At 43.5% G+C, this 15,154-nt stretch overlaps 1 protein-coding gene across 16 annotated transcripts in view; it reads left to right on the forward strand.

The window, feature by feature from the left end:
- The window catches only part of WDR20 (WD repeat domain 20), a 66,258-nt gene that overhangs the window by 17,763 nt on the left and 33,341 nt on the right, over window positions 1–15,154 (forward strand). The window contains exon 3 of one of the 16 annotated variants that reach the window (XM_059183159.1): window positions 12,194–12,386. The exons of 14 other annotated variants lie outside the window; for them this stretch is intronic. Coding sequence is in view for 1 of the 2 variants with exons in the window: in XM_059183162.1 (XP_059039145.1) it covers window positions 1,491–1,595 (105 nt within the window). In the remaining variant the exon portion in view is untranslated. Of the gene's footprint in view, window positions 1–1,490; window positions 1,639–12,193; window positions 12,387–15,154 lie in introns of those variants that run through there. One more of the 16 variants, XM_059183162.1, reaches the window with a different exon arrangement.

A 15,154-nucleotide genomic window follows, 5' to 3' on the forward strand; every position in this document is an offset into this window, starting at 1 on the left:
GTGATCCAGTTAACATCTTCTGTGTGTTTTAATTTTTTTAATTTTTAATTTTTAATTTTTTCTTCTGTGTGTTTTTAGAAGAATATATTCTCAGGGTGCCTGGCGGCTTGGTCAGTTAAACGTCTGACTCTTAGTTTTGTCTCAGGGTCATGGGGCTGAGCTGCATCAGGCTCCCTGCTCAGTGGGGAGTCTTCTTGAAGATTCTCTCCTTCTGCCCCTCCCTCGAATCCTGCACATGTATGTGCATGTGCTCTCCTTCTTTCTCTTAAAAAAAAAAAAAAGTTTTTTTGGGCACCTGGGTGGCTCAGTGGGTTAAAGCCTCCTGGGATTGGGTCCCACATTGGGCTCTCTGCTCAGCGGGGAGCCTGCTTCCTGTCCCCTCTCTCTGCCTGCCTCTCTGCCTACCTGTGATCTGTGTCTGTCAAATAAATAAATAAAATTTAAAAAGGTTTTTAATAAAAAAGTGTGTGTGGGGTTTTTTTTTTTTTTTAAAGATTTTATTTATTTATTTGACAGAGAGAAAGATCACAAGTAGGTAGAGAGAGAGGGGGAAACAGGCTCCTCGCTAAGCAGAGAGCCCGATGCGGAGCTCCATCCCAGGACCCTGGGATCATGACCTGAGCTGAAGGCAGAGGCTTAACCCATTGAGCCACCCAGGAGCCCCCAAGAGTGTGTTTTGTTTTGTTTTTTAAAGACTGTATATTGGGGTGCCTGGGTGGCTCAGTGGGTTAAGCCTATGCCTTCAGCTCAGGTCATGATCTCAGGGTCCTGGGATCGAGCCCCATGTCGAGCTCTCTGCTCAGCAGGGGAGCCTGCTTCTTCCTCTCTCTCTGCCTGCCTCTCTGACTACTTGTGATCTCTCTCTCTCTGTGTCAAATAAATAAATAGTCTTTAAAAAAAAAAAATAAAGACTGTATATTTTCTGTGAGGCTCGCGATGACATATCTGTGTGTGTGTGTGTTCGGGGTTTTAATGCTGTTCACGTTGTCCATCTGCGTTATTTATCGGTTTCTGATAGGTGTGACAAGTATCTTGCTGTCATTCGGAACCTGGCAAGTGTCTATCACTTATTGCTCTGTGTTAAATTCAGAATTGTGAATCTTTGTAGATTGTTTTTTGTGTTGGCATATAAACTCTTGATCATGTCTAATTTCCTCAAAATTCTGTTTTGAGGATGGGAAATCAGTTTATTTTTGCTAGTATTTGCATGGAATGTCTTTCTATTCCTTCTTTTCTTTTCTTTTTTTTTTTTTTTTAAGATTTTATTTATTTATTTGGCAGACAGAGGTTACAAGTAGGCAGAGAGGCAGGCAGAGAGAGAGGAGGAAGCAGGCTCCTTGCTGAGCAGAGAGCCCCATATGGGCTCGATCCCAGGACCCTGAGATCATGATCCAAGCCAAAGGCAGAGGCTTTAACCCACTGAGCCACCTAGGTACCTGTCTATTCTTTTCTTTTTTTTTTTTTTAAGATTTTATTCATTTATTTGACAGAGATCACAAGCAGCAGAGAGGCAGGCAGAGAGAGAGGAGGAAGCAGGCTCCCCGCCGAGCAGAGAGCCCGATTCGGGGCTCAATCCCAGGACCCTGAGACCATGACTTGAGCTGAAGGCAGAGGCTTAACCCACTGAGCCACCCAGGTGCCCTGCTATTCCTTATTTTCAACTTACATGTGTAGTTTTTGTTTTCAGGGTGTCTTTTTGGTTCTTTTAAGGGATTTCTTTTTATTTATTCTATTTATTTTATTGTGACACTTCCTTTCACTCCGTCTCTCCCCTACCTACTTTCCCTCTGTCAGGGATCTCGGTTGATTTTTTTTTTTTTTAAGTTTATTTTTTTTAGTAATCTCTACAATCCAACTTGGGGCTCGAACTCATGACCCCAGAGATCAAGAGTCCCATTCTCTTCCGGCTGAGCCAGTGGAGTCCCCCAGGAATCCCAGTTGGTTTTATCTCTGAAGTAGATCTTCACTGCCCTCACGGGATCCCCTGGTAGCCGGCAGGTCTCTGACTGGCCCTCTGCTGTGCCCTGTAACTTGTGGTCTTTAAAAAATGAATCTGATGGTCCCCCGGCCTCCACTCTTTCAGCGGTCTGAGTTGCTTTCAACGTGGAGAGCGAAGCGGCTGCCGCGGCCTGGCATCCAGCCCTGCGCGACCTGGCCGGGCTTACCTTCCCTCGCCGCTTTCCCGCGCTGTGTCTGTCTGCCCTGCCGCCTTCATCGCACGCCTCTGACCAGACTCCGCTCAGGAGGGCCGATTTTACCCGGTTCATTGCTGAGCTCCTCGTGTCTGGCTGCTGGTTTGGGTGCCCTTACGGTCACTGTGAATACGCGAATGAATGGATAATACGGAAATGGCTTGTCGTTTATCGATAGTGGGAAGATTAGTATGGTGAGCATGTCATCTTGTGGTGGTTGGTATTTGGTTAAATATTTTTATTTTATTATTTTATTTTTTTTAAATTTATTTGACAGAGAGAAATTATAAGTACACTGAGAGGCAGGCAGAGAGAGAGAAGGAAGCAGGCTCCCTGCTGAGCAGAGAGCCCGATGCGGGACTCCATCCCAGGACCCTGAGATCATGACCTGAGCTGAAGGCAGCGGCTTAACCCACTGAGCCACCCAGGCGCCCCAGGTTAAATATTTTTAAATGAATCAGTTGCTGATCTTTCTCCTGTTTTGTGAGAGAACGCATCTGCAGTAACAAGCTCCTGCGCGTGCCCTGTCCCTCCCCGACTCTTTCCTCTTTCCCTCTTCTCTCACATGTGCCTTACCTTATGCTGGCAGCCAGTGGAGGCGTGGAAGACCATCGACGTCTGTTCAGTCTTTTTTTTTTTTTTTAAAGATTTTATTTATTTATTTATTCATTTGACAGACAGAGATCACAAGTAGGCAGAGAGAGAGAGAGAGAGAGAGAGAGGAGGAAGCAGGCTCTCCGCGGAGCAGACAGCCCGATGCGGGGCTCGATCCCAGGACCCTGGGATCACGACCTGAGCCGAAGGCAGAGGCTTCAACCCACTGAGCCACCCAGGCGCCCCGACGTCTGTTCAGTCTTAAAAGTTTTCTTAGGGACATCTGGGTGGCATAGTTGGTTAAGTGGCTGGCTCTTGATTTCAGCTCAGGTTGGGATCTCAGGGTTGTGAGGGCAAGCCCCGCATCCAGCCCCAGGTCGTCGCTGTTGTGGTCACCACCACCTGCTGGGCTCCTTACTCAGTGGGGGTCTGCTCCAGCACACTCTGCCTCCCCTGGCTCACGTGTGTGTGTGTGTGCGCGCGCGCGTGCACGCCCGCGTGCTCTCTCGGAAATGGATAAATCTTAAAAAAAAAAAAAAAAGTTTTCACAGAGGGGCACCTGGGCTGGCTTGGTCAGTAGAGCATGTGACTCTTGATCTTGGGGTTTGTGAGTTCAAACCTCATGTTGGCTAAGGAGATTACTTATATAAATTTTATTTTATTTTATTTTTTTATTTGATAGAGAGGGATCATAAGTAGGCAGAGAGACAGAGAGAGAGAGAGGAAGACGCGGGCTCCTTGCCAAGCAGAGAGCCTGATGCGGGACTCGATCCCAGGATCCTGAGATCATGACCTGAGCTGAAGGCAGAGGCTTAACGTACTGAACCACCCAGGTGCCCTACTTAAATAAAATTTTAAAAATACATTAAAAAATAACGCAACTTTTCTTTTATTACTAATAAGTTTGCCATGTAGGAATTTGTCTCATTGGTGGCATTGAAAAGGAAAGTTTTTTCCCTCTACAGTTCAAAGTAGGGTATTTATGGTAGAATATTTAGAAAATTTAGAGAAGGAAAAAATCTCCTATCTGGCAGCTGTTAATATTTTGTTATTTTTTCTGCCAGCAATTTTTTGGTGCTCTGTTACATATTTTAAGCTTAATTTAGGTCTCTGCAGGGTAGATGCTCATTAAGTATTTAGAGAATGAACCCAGGTATGGATTCTTTTTCAACTTTAAAATCTCCTGTAGCTTCCTGATTTGGAATGCAGATAAGCGTTGCTTTTTGTTGATGGTGTTTATAACCTATTTTACAGTATTTGAACTGTGTATGGAGGTGTGACTTTTTTTTAAAATGAACCTGTGAGGTCACTGTAGAAAGTTGCTTGGGCTAAATTGGAGTCACCAGTGACTTTTTTTCCCCCCAGTGTACTTCCACACCTTCAGTAAAGGCTTTTGGCTCTGTCTTAAAATATATCCAAATCATCACTTCCCACTCCCACTAGTTCCTCCCCAGTGTAAGGAAGCATCGTTCCTCACTTGGGTTACTGCTAGAGTGGTTTCCAAGCGGACTCCCTGCTTCTGTCTTTTCCTCTTACAGTCTCTTCTGGTGGCAGCCAGCATGCTGTTTAAAACAAGATAGGTCAGATCATGTTTTTCCATGCTTTCTCATGTCACTTAGAACAAGATCTCAATTTATTATTCGGCTATGGTGCCTGCCTTCTCCCAGCCCCCCACACTCTCCCCTACTCCCTCCATTCTGTTTGGTGAAGAGGAGCCCAGTGACCCTCACGACCCTCACTGGTACTTTCCTTTGACTAGAATCCTTTCCCTGGCCGGCCGCAGAGCCCACTCCCTCAGTTCTTCACATCTCTGCCCAAATCGACCCTGTCAAAAAAGCTTTCTGTTAGTGTACTCAGAAATGCACAAAGTCACCCTTCTGCCCTCAGTCTCTGACTCCCTTTCCTGACTGGATCATTCTTCCCAGTCCGTACCACTCTCTGATACTCGTTTAATTACTTGTTTACTCACCATCTGCCGTCTGAAACCAAAAGAGGAGGGATGTACTATCTTCATTGCTGAAACCCAGTACCTGAAACAGTGCTTGGCACATTTGGTAGAACTCAGTACATTTTGACTGAGTTGATAGTGAAAGAAATTTGTTATTTCAAGTCACTCAGTTTGAAAAATCTTTATTTAGGATGTAGGTGTTATAAATTCTCATAGGCGTATTTATTTATTTTTTTTTATTATTTTATTTTTAAAGTAGGCTCCATGCCCATTTTGGGGCTTGAACTCACAACTCTGAAATCAAGAATCACATGTTCTACCCACCGAACCAGCCAGGTGCCCCCCAGGCACATTTTATTTTATTTTGAGGGGGGGAGAGGTTTCCTTTTTAAATTTAAATTTGATTAATTAACATATAGTATATTATTAATTTCAGAGGCATGTTTTATTTTTAGAATAAGTAATATATTTGCATGGTTCAGAATTCAAAGGGCCTGCAGTGAAGTCTCTTTTCGCCTGTTCCCTTAGCCACCCTCTTCCCCTCCTTAGAAGTAACCAGTGTGAAGTTCTTGTGTACATTTCCAGAGCTGGCCTATGGTTCTGTATAAAAAATCAGAGATATATTCCTCTCTCCTTTAAAAAAAAATGCAGATTTTAGCACCTGCACGGTTTCTGCACCTTGTTTTGGTTTGAAGATTATTTTTTGTCAGTGTGTAAAGAGCATCTTTATTTTGTTAATAACTGCACAATGCCCCATTGTAAGAACGTACAATACTTCCCCCTTGGACGGACATTGAAGTTGTTTTCAGTCTTTAGCTATTACAACCTGTACTGCAGTAAATGACCTTGTACATAACATCGTTTTGCTGTGTTGCTGAGTGGAATCGCTGGGTCAAAGGACATGTGCATTTGTAATTTTGATAGACATAATCACATTGCTTCCACATGTTGCACGGATTAGTACTTCTGGCACAACATACTATTATTTGATCTTTACCAATCCGACAGATGAGAAAGTATAACACTGAGTTTTATGTTTCTTGTACTGGGAATTAACCATCATCTCATATACTTGAAACATTTGTATTTTTTTTCTGCTTGCCTAACTTATATCTTTTCTTTTTTTTTTTTTTTTTAAATTTTATTTATTTAGGGGCGCCTGGGTGGCTCAGTGAGTTAAAGCCTCTGCCTTCGGCTCAGGTCGTGATCCCAGGGTCCTGGGATCAAGCCCCGCGTTGGGCTCTCTGCTTAGTGGGGAGCCTGCTTCCTCCTCTCTCTCTCTCTCTGCCTGCCTCTCTGCCTACTTGTGATCTGTCAAATAAAATCTTAAAAAAAAAAAAAAGATTTTATTTGACAGAGTGGGGAGGAAAGAGAGAGAGAGAGAGACTGCACACATGAGCAGGGTCAGAGGAAGGGTGAGAAGCAGGCTTCCCGCTGAGCAAGAAGCCCAATGTGGGACTCTCTCCCAGGACCCTGGGATCCCGACCCGAGCCAAAGGCAGCCGCGTAACAGCGTAACGGACTGAGCCACCCAGGCACCCCTAACTTGTATCTTTTTGAATTGAAGTATAGTTTACATATGGTGCTACAATAGTTTCAGGTGTATGCATTTTCTTTTCTGTGAGTTGTCCATGACCTGTATCCATTTTTCAACTAGGATTTTGGTCCTTTTATGGAAATCAGCCCATAGTTAGTGATTGGAGTGGAAGCCTTTGGTTCCAATTGTCAGTTGTGTTCTGATTTTGCTCATGGTGGTTTTTCTTAGGTAGAATTATTTTTGTTTTCATAGACAAATGTATTAGTCTGTTCTCTTACGGCTATGGGTTTGGGTCATGGTTAACCCCCCTAATTTTATTTTATCTTACGGCTATGGGTTTGGGTCACAGTTCACCCCCCCTAATTTTATTTTTAGAGATCCTCATTGTTTCCTCTTACACTTCTGAGCTTTCATTGTTGACATTTGATGTCTCTTTGATATTGCCGAAATTTATTCTGGTGTAAGATATGGAATGGGGTTCCAACCACCATTTTTTGTTTGTTTGTTTCTTTCCTGGAACAATCTTAGGATTTCCTGATCTCTTCTGTTCTTTATGGAAAATAATCTGTCGGCAGTTTTCTGCTGAACTTTGAGTGATATAGACCAGTGGGCCATGATGCCCTGTATTTCTTTTGTGTATTTTTCCATTATAAGTCATGGCTATCTGTACCTTAACACTGTTGGCCTAAAAGTAGTGACTGGGATATAGGCTATTCAGCCAGCATTGTTTTTGTAGACTTTTCAGCTGGTAAATAGAAATTGATCAGATAGTAATAATATATTCAGTGATAATTAACGTGCACCGTGCTTAGGGAGCTCATTTAATAACTTTGCAGTATAAGATTTTCTCTCTCATTGAGTGAATCATGTTTGAGATCTCTTTGCTCCCTTGCTGAATGCCTGGTGACACCAGAGAAATAAATAGTGGGCTCCGGTGGGCTTGATTCTTGCATCTGTTTCTTATACCTAGTAGACCCCTTCTGTGGGCCACCTTCTTGTGAAGTGAGAGTTCTGAAGGGCTCAGTGCCCGTGAGAAAGCGCGCTCTGGGGTCACCGGCTCTGCAGTCGGTGATGGGCCTGCCCTTCCGTTCTCTTCTTCCCAGTTCCACGTCATCCAGCCTGGCCCCGCCTGCTATCTCGTGTCCCTGCTTGCAGGTGCCGTTTTCACGTGGTTACCTTTGCCAAGAGTTGTGACGGCTCATTTGACCCAAACCACTGACTCCAAGCAGAGCCTAGTAAGAAAGTTAGCCCACGAATGCCTTCTTCAGAATCTGGCCGGTCAGGGCGCCTGGGTGGCTCAGTGGGTTAAAGCCTCTGCCTTTGGCTTGGGTCATGATCCCAGGGTCCTGGGGTGGAGCCCCGCATCGGGGGAGCCTGCTTCCTCCTCTCTCTCTGCCTGCCTCTCTGCCTACTTGTGATCTCTCTGTCTGTCAAATAAATAAATAAAATCTTTAAAAAAAAAAAAAAAAGAATCTGGCTGGTCTTGGAGTGCCTGGGTGGTACAGTCGGTTAAGTGTCCGGCTCTTGGTTTGGCTCGGGTCATGACCTCAGGGTCCTGAGAGGAGCCGTGTGTCGCGCTCCGTGCTCAATGCAGAGGCTGCCTGTGATTGATTCTCTCTCCTTCTCCCCCTCCCTCTTGTGCTCTCGGTGGCTCTCAAATATATAAATCTTAAAAAAAAAAATCTGTCAGCTCTTGTATTCAGTTTCTCCCACACAGATACTCACTGGCCAAGCTGACACCTTGTCCCTGCACACTTCTTGTGTCTCTTTCTCTGGCTTGATTTTCTTTCAAGGACCATTTCCTACCTTTTTGTTTGACTATACCATGGCCTAGGCATGTCTCACAGGCACCAAAACCGCCAGGCTCCTCTGCCTTCTGTTTGCATGGTGAGCAGTGGTTCTCTTACCCGAGGCCTGCCAGCGGGTCCTGCCACTGCAGCTCTTCTTCTCTGCTTGGGGGGATGCAGACTGGGTGGGGGGGCGCCGACTCAGGAGTGCTGGGGCTGGCCCCGGAGTCGCTCCGCCGTTGCTGCAGTTTGAGAGCCACTGCTTTATGGGATCTGATTCAAGGCTCTCCTTGCAGCGAACACCCCGAGCGCGCGCTGCCTGCTGTGTAGGGTACAGTCACAGTCACTGAGTACTGTGTCGTCACGGCTGCTGTTTATTGAGCACCTACTCTGTGGGACACGTAACCAGGTGCTTTCGCACATGTCTCACCCTCACTCGCTTTGTCAAGTAGGTGGTGGTGTTTCCCACTGAGAAGAGAGGGGAGGCTCTGAGGAGGGAGGGCCCTGCCAAGACTCCGCAGCTGGGGAGTGCGCAGGGGAGCTGTCAGGCTCCCATCACACACGCCTTTCATGGAAATCCTCTCAGAGTACGTGTGACTGTGTGCTGGTTATCTGGTCGCAGAACGAATGATTGTAATACCCATATTTCTGGATTTCCCTCATTGTATTTTTTTTTTTTAAGATTTTTTTTTTTAAAGATTTTATTTGACAGAGAGAGATCACAGGGAGGCAGGGAGGCAGGCAGAGAGAGAGAGGGTTAAAGCCTCTGCCTTCAGCTCAGGTCATGATCTCAGGGTCCTGGGACCAAGCTGTGTGGCATCTCATCGGGCTCTCCGCTTAGCAGGGAGCCTGCTTCCTTCTCTGTCTCTGCCTGCCTCTGCCTACTTGTGACCTCTGTCTGTCAAATAAATAAATAAATAAATAAATCTTTAAAATAAGATAAAATGCCTCTGAGGAATCCCACGCTTTTTTCCATGTTAACTTGTTGTCCCCTGGTTTGAATTCATTTAGCAAGTGTAAATTGATGTTATTTAACTTAAGGATGATAATAACTGACAATAGTGTGTGCTTACCTAAGTAGCTTGTGGCGGGCCCTCTAACCGCTTAATCCTGTCACTCCTAGTGCTCAGACACGGGGAGAACTACTGCTTTGTCCTTTCTTTCCTATTTTGTGGAAGCAGTAGTGTGGAAAGGCAAGTTACTCGTCTAAGCTCACCCGGCTGGGAATGTCTACGACCCAGGGCTCCGTAGTCTGTGCTCTGCACGCCCCTCGAAGTGTAAAGTAGGTTTTCAACCAGACTTTCTCTGCAGTGTTTTACTTTACACTTCTGATATGCTATCCTACTCAACGTTTTTGCCAAAAACCAGCAACCTAACCTTGGGTTAGGACCTGTGTAGAGGATGGGCTGGGCGTGTGAGTTCATGCAGAGAAATAATTTGGGTCCTTTTAAAATGTTAAATAACTGAGCTCCCTTCCCGGGGTCTCAGGGAGAAGTGTGTCCCGGCAGTGTGGCCGGGGCCTGGCCGCTGCTGGGCTTGAATACCAGGTCCCGGGCCGGGCGCGGCTCCTCTCTGTGCTTTGCGGTGCTCCTCCTCCTCTGCGTCCTTGAGTGTGCGGTGGATTGAGTGTGCGGTGGATTGAGTGTGCGGTGGATTCTCGCTGCCCGACCTTCGGGTAGGTGCCTTGAGGTCGGAGGACTTCTGAGAATGGTGTAGTTCTGGGACCTGCTGTAGACAGTCCGACATTGGGAAGTGTTACGCTGTCGTGGGTCTCTTCAGATTTAAACACAGATTTAGGCAGTGTAGTCAGCGTGGAGCAGAGGCAGACATCTTTCCGTTCCACCCTGGAGACCGGACCGGCTGGTGTTTGGAGGCTCAGCCTTTGTCAGGATCTCATGCATCATCAAGTTGAGCCGCTGGCGGGCATTTCTTAGCTTCCAGCATCTGGGCAGCCTCGCTTCAAAGTGCTGCCCCTTCCTGCCATCCTTTTTGTATTGGCATGCATCTCTGCTAGCCAGCACTTTGTGAGTGGGCATTTGGCTCTGCCGCAGAGGGCAGACTTTCCGGAAAGCAGTCAGGAGGTTTGGAACGAGCTGTGGGAGTGGGTTTTGGCCTGGGCTTTCAGGACACAGCCAGCCTGAAAACTCTGAATTAATCAAGGAGCGAGCTACTCCCTTCTCAGCCAAGAAAAGGCTGACAGCCGTTCGAACTTACCTGTGAACTTTGTGCCAGCTAAATCAGCGTTGCTGGGTTTATGCTAAGCTGAATGAGTTTTGCAGAGTCTTTGCATTTCTAATAAACACTAGATTTTCGGGTTCTGACAGCTACTTACAGGCATGAATGCCACAGGTAGAAGCATGGGAGACAAGAGTGAGGGCTTTGGGCTAGGTTAGGTTACTCTGTGCTTTCCCGAGTTTCCTGGGGAATAGGACCAGAGCTCCAAGTTTAGCTCCTGTGTGAATTGGTTGTATGATTTTAGGCACCTTGCATCTTTGGTCTTAAGTTGCAGCATCTTGAGAGCAAATGTGGCTTTTTAAAAAGCTCCACTTTTAGCTCTGTTTGTCTTCCAATTCCAAGGGAATGAGACTTGGGTTATCTACCTTGTATGAGACGGTTGTACGTAGGGATGTTAGAAAATTATTCACACTAGGAAATACTGCTTCTTCAATCCATTTCTTCGTGGATAGCTTTATATTTAACTTTTTAAGCTGCTAGTTGTACATTTTTAATTATGTACTTGATTACGTGAGGTAAAGAATGATAAGTGGAGTGAAGCAGAAGTGCAGTCCTTGCCAAGTGTTAACTTTTGGGTTAGGGTCGATTTCAGCCCTGGGTGAGGAGCTTCTTAATCAGTTCAAGCTGGTTGGCCTGCTAACCTACATTTAAAATACAGCACTGTCCTCATTGACACTATGAATACAATACTGTCCCTATTGAGCCTAACAGTTTTAATTCAGGCCTCAGAGATTTTAACTTTTAAATGCTAAAATATTTTACAATGTTAAATATTTTCCTTTTAAATGCTAAAAACATTTTTAAATGCTAAATATTTTGAATTCAGAAAAACAAATTTCACCGTGTTACTTTTTTAGCTCTTTCTTTGGGATTGAGGATAATTTAGGATTGAGTTTTCCTGGAATCTCTAGAAGAGCATGGGATTGATGGTGAATTGTGAATTCTCAAGTTCAGTTCTTGTGAGAAAAAGATGGGGATTCAATTTGGAAATCTACATTAGAAGAAAAACTAGGTGATAAACTTGGAAGATACTGGATTTTGCAAAGAGGACTGGGACAAATTATCTTTATTTGCCACTGTAGCAAATTAGGAACACACAGTGAGCCCTTGTAATGCTGTAGTGCTGTTTGAAGAGTGGAACAACAGAACCAGCCATGGCCTGCTTATTTGTCCTCTGAATGGTTGGCTCCTTTAAAGAATTTTCCTGTCCTTTCTCATCTCATTGAGTGACATCACTGGTGCCACAGAAACATTAATAACAGACTCCAGCGGTCCTAATTGGCATGAAACTCATGATTTGGCTAGTTCAAATATATCCTGGTGATATATCATCCTGTTCATGCATTTACTTGATGTAGCAGTAAGATTTCTTTTATGGTGAATTTTACTGTTTATAAGGCACAGATTTTTCTGTGACCTTATGCTAGGCCATGACATGCTTTTTAAGCTACTTAGAATAATTTCAAAACAGTTTTAGTGGTTTTTTGGCCTGTGTTTTTTTTTTTTTCTTTTGAAGAAATTACACAAATAGGGGTGCCTGGGTGGCTCAGTGGGTTAAAGCCTCTGCCTTCAGCTCAGGTCGTGATCTCGGGGTCCTGGGATCGAGCCCCGCATCGGGCTCTCTGCTCTGAGGGGAGCCTGATTCCTCCTCTCTTTCTGCCTGCCTCTCTGCCTACTTGTGATCTCTGTCTGTCAAATAAATAAAATCTTTAAAAAAAAAAAAAAAAAGAAATTAAGGTAGGCCAAAAAATGATCGCCTAAATACTGCCCCCAACTCTTTAATAACCACATTTAGTAGTTTGATGAATGTCTTTTCAAATTATTTTCTTTGCAAATATATACACCTAATTAAATGTATATTCTAAAAGGAATCATACTTTTTAATTATGGAAAATTTCCAGCTTACAGAAGAGTTGAGAGGATGGCGTCATGGAATTCTGCACACCTGTCTCCCAGCCTTGCTGCTTACCAGCATGTGGCCAGTCTCCTGCGGTCGATTCTGTCACCCTGACTGCATTATTTTTAAGGCAGATGCCAAACAGTGTATCGTGTCTATTTTTTCTATAATACATGGACTCTTCTGAGAAATAAAAACCACATTTTCACACGTAAAATACTTACATTTGAACATTGTTCTTTGACAGATTCATAACTATTCTTTATAGTTTCTTGATTCATAGGATATTTTTATTACTTATTTTTAACATTTTAATTTAAAATCATTATAGATTTATGGGAAGTTTCAAAATGCACATGGAGGTCTCATGTACCCTTTACCCGGTTTCCGGGTGGTACTGTTGTGCGTGACCATAGTACAGTGTCAGAGCTGGAACGTTGACCTTGGCTGTCCACAGAGCTCGTTCGAATTTTAGCAGTTTCAGTTGTACTGTGTGTTCTGTACCGTTTGTCTGTACAGTCTGCAGTATGTAGATTCAAGTAATCACGACCACAAATAAATGTTGTGTAGTTGGCTCACTCACATATATTTCCAAACAGGGACCACACACTGCTTTTAGTGTACATGCCTCTTAAGTCTCTCTTTTGTAAAAATTACTTTGCTGTGATTTCACACTTACAGAAAAGTGACAAGCGTAGTACAAAGAACTACTTTTATACCTGTCATCCAGACTAATTATTGCACATTTGCCCATTTGTTTTACTATTTTGTATGCTCCCTTCCCCACCCCGTGTGTGTGCATGTGTGCACGCACGCGTGTGTATAATATGTATCATTTGAGACTAGTTTGTAGATAGCATGCCCATTTATGCATATAAAATTCAATTCCTGTTTCCTGAGAAGAATTTTCACTTCTGCAGCCACAGTACATTTATCAAAATCAGAAATACAGCATGGATGCATCCCACTCACCTAATCAACAGTCACCAGTCACCCTAGTGCTGTCCTTTATAAACCATTTTCCCTGGTTTGGGTCCTGTTCACGCATGGCAAGCTCTTCAGTCTTGTTCCGTGTAGTACTGTTCCTTGGCCTTTTCTTTGTTTCCATTATCTAGACATATTTCAGATTTCAGACCAGTTATTTTGTAGAATACCTTTCAAGTTGCGTTTGTCTGATTTTTTTTTCATGATGGATTCATGGTCTGCCTTTTGGCGGAATACACGCAATTGATGTGTCCATCCCAGGGCAGCACGTCAAGAGGCGCTCAATGCTGATTTGCCCCATTATTAGTGGGCAAATTCATGTTAACCTTGATTAAAGTTGTATTTACTAAATTACTCTGTTGTAAGGTTCCATTTTTCTCTTCGTAATTGAGATGTAATACGTGAGGGAGCACTTTGAGACTGTGTAAGTAGCCTGTTGCTTAAGAAATCTTCAGTTTTAGCATTCATTGATGACTTTGGCTGAATCAGTTATTACTGTGTTATTGTGATGGTTGTAAATGGTGATTTTAAAACTCCATTACTCTTTCTTCCTACACTTACTAGGTGTTACTGTACTGTAAAGAAGAGCTTCTTTTTCTCCATTTCTTGATATCAGTATGAGCTCAGATTCTTTATTCTGAGAAAATTCTGTAATATTATTTTGATGTTTATTCTTTATTCACCCAAGTAATCTCGCAGCATGGGGCTTGAACTCACAGCCGCGAGGTCAAGAGTTGCGAGCGCTGCTGACTCAGCCAGCCAGGCGCTCCTCGTTTTAGTATTATACTGTCCCATCTTTGCCTTATGGTAGCCCCTCTGCTGTGCCCCTTGAGTCTTTGATAGCTTTCTTGCTCAGAGGTACAAAAAGATCTTCCAAATGTGTCTTGTTCACTTTTTGCTCCACACATGGTATCAAGTTCCAGGAGCCTTGGTGACTTTCAAGTGGCAAATATCATTTGAGGCGTAGTCTAGATGTTAGGAGTTCCTATTGCTGTTCGGTCATTGCTTCTATACCTTCTTACTGGACACTTAAACACAGGAATTCATATTGGTCTTTTCTAATCAAATTGAAGATGAACAATTTTACATTTATTCCTTTTTTTGTTAGTTTTTTTTTTTCATTTATTCCTCATGTACAGAATCTCAGCTTCTAATGACTTTCATACTTCGCTTTTTTGCTTTCTTCTACAATATTCTACAGTATTCAAAACAATACACTAATATTACTAACAATATGATTACAGTGTGAATATGATTTTAAGGTTTCTTTGCAATTCTTTGTCTTCAGAATCCTGTTTCTTATTGTTTCATTTTTCCACTTAGTATGGCATGTAACATCCTTCTTTGCTAGTTAGTATCTTCATTTTAGATGGCTACATGATGTATTTACCTGTTTCCTTTTTGGAGCACACAAAATGTTAATAATGTTTCATTATAAACCAAGTTCAGTTGGCTGCCTTTGTACATGTGCTTGCTCATTAAAATTTCTTTTTAAGAATAGCATACAGACAGAAATGTGTTTAAGTGTAAAGCTCTATTAATTGTTGACAAAGTAGAATCAACCCCAGATTAAGGAAAGCATTCCTGGCTCCCAGAACTTCCCCATGGCCCTTTCCCTACACTCTTCAAGGGTATCCACACTCCTCACTTCTGACATCACAGATAGTTTTCCTTATTTTTGAACTCGATAAAAATAGAATTATTTAGCATATGATTCTTTTATATTTGTCTTCTTTCAAGATTATTTTTCAAGGTTTGTCCATATTTGTCTCAGTGCAAATATGTCAGGAGTGGCGTTGCATGGAGAGGCCGCTGAGTTCCGTAGCTCGCTTCCTGTTCCTGATCATTTGTGTTGGGCCACTTTGGGGCTGTTAGAGATTACAACTTGAAAAGTAAGTTCTAAGGAGGCGTTCCTGGGAGCTGAATTGGTGGTTAAAGGAAGGAAGGCTTACTGTGCGTTGCGGGATTGCCTTGCGCAAGG

This window comes from Mustela lutreola, chromosome 7 (assembly GCF_030435805.1).
Source record: "Mustela lutreola isolate mMusLut2 chromosome 7, mMusLut2.pri, whole genome shotgun sequence".
Taxonomy (NCBI): Eukaryota; Metazoa; Chordata; class Mammalia; order Carnivora; family Mustelidae; genus Mustela; species Mustela lutreola.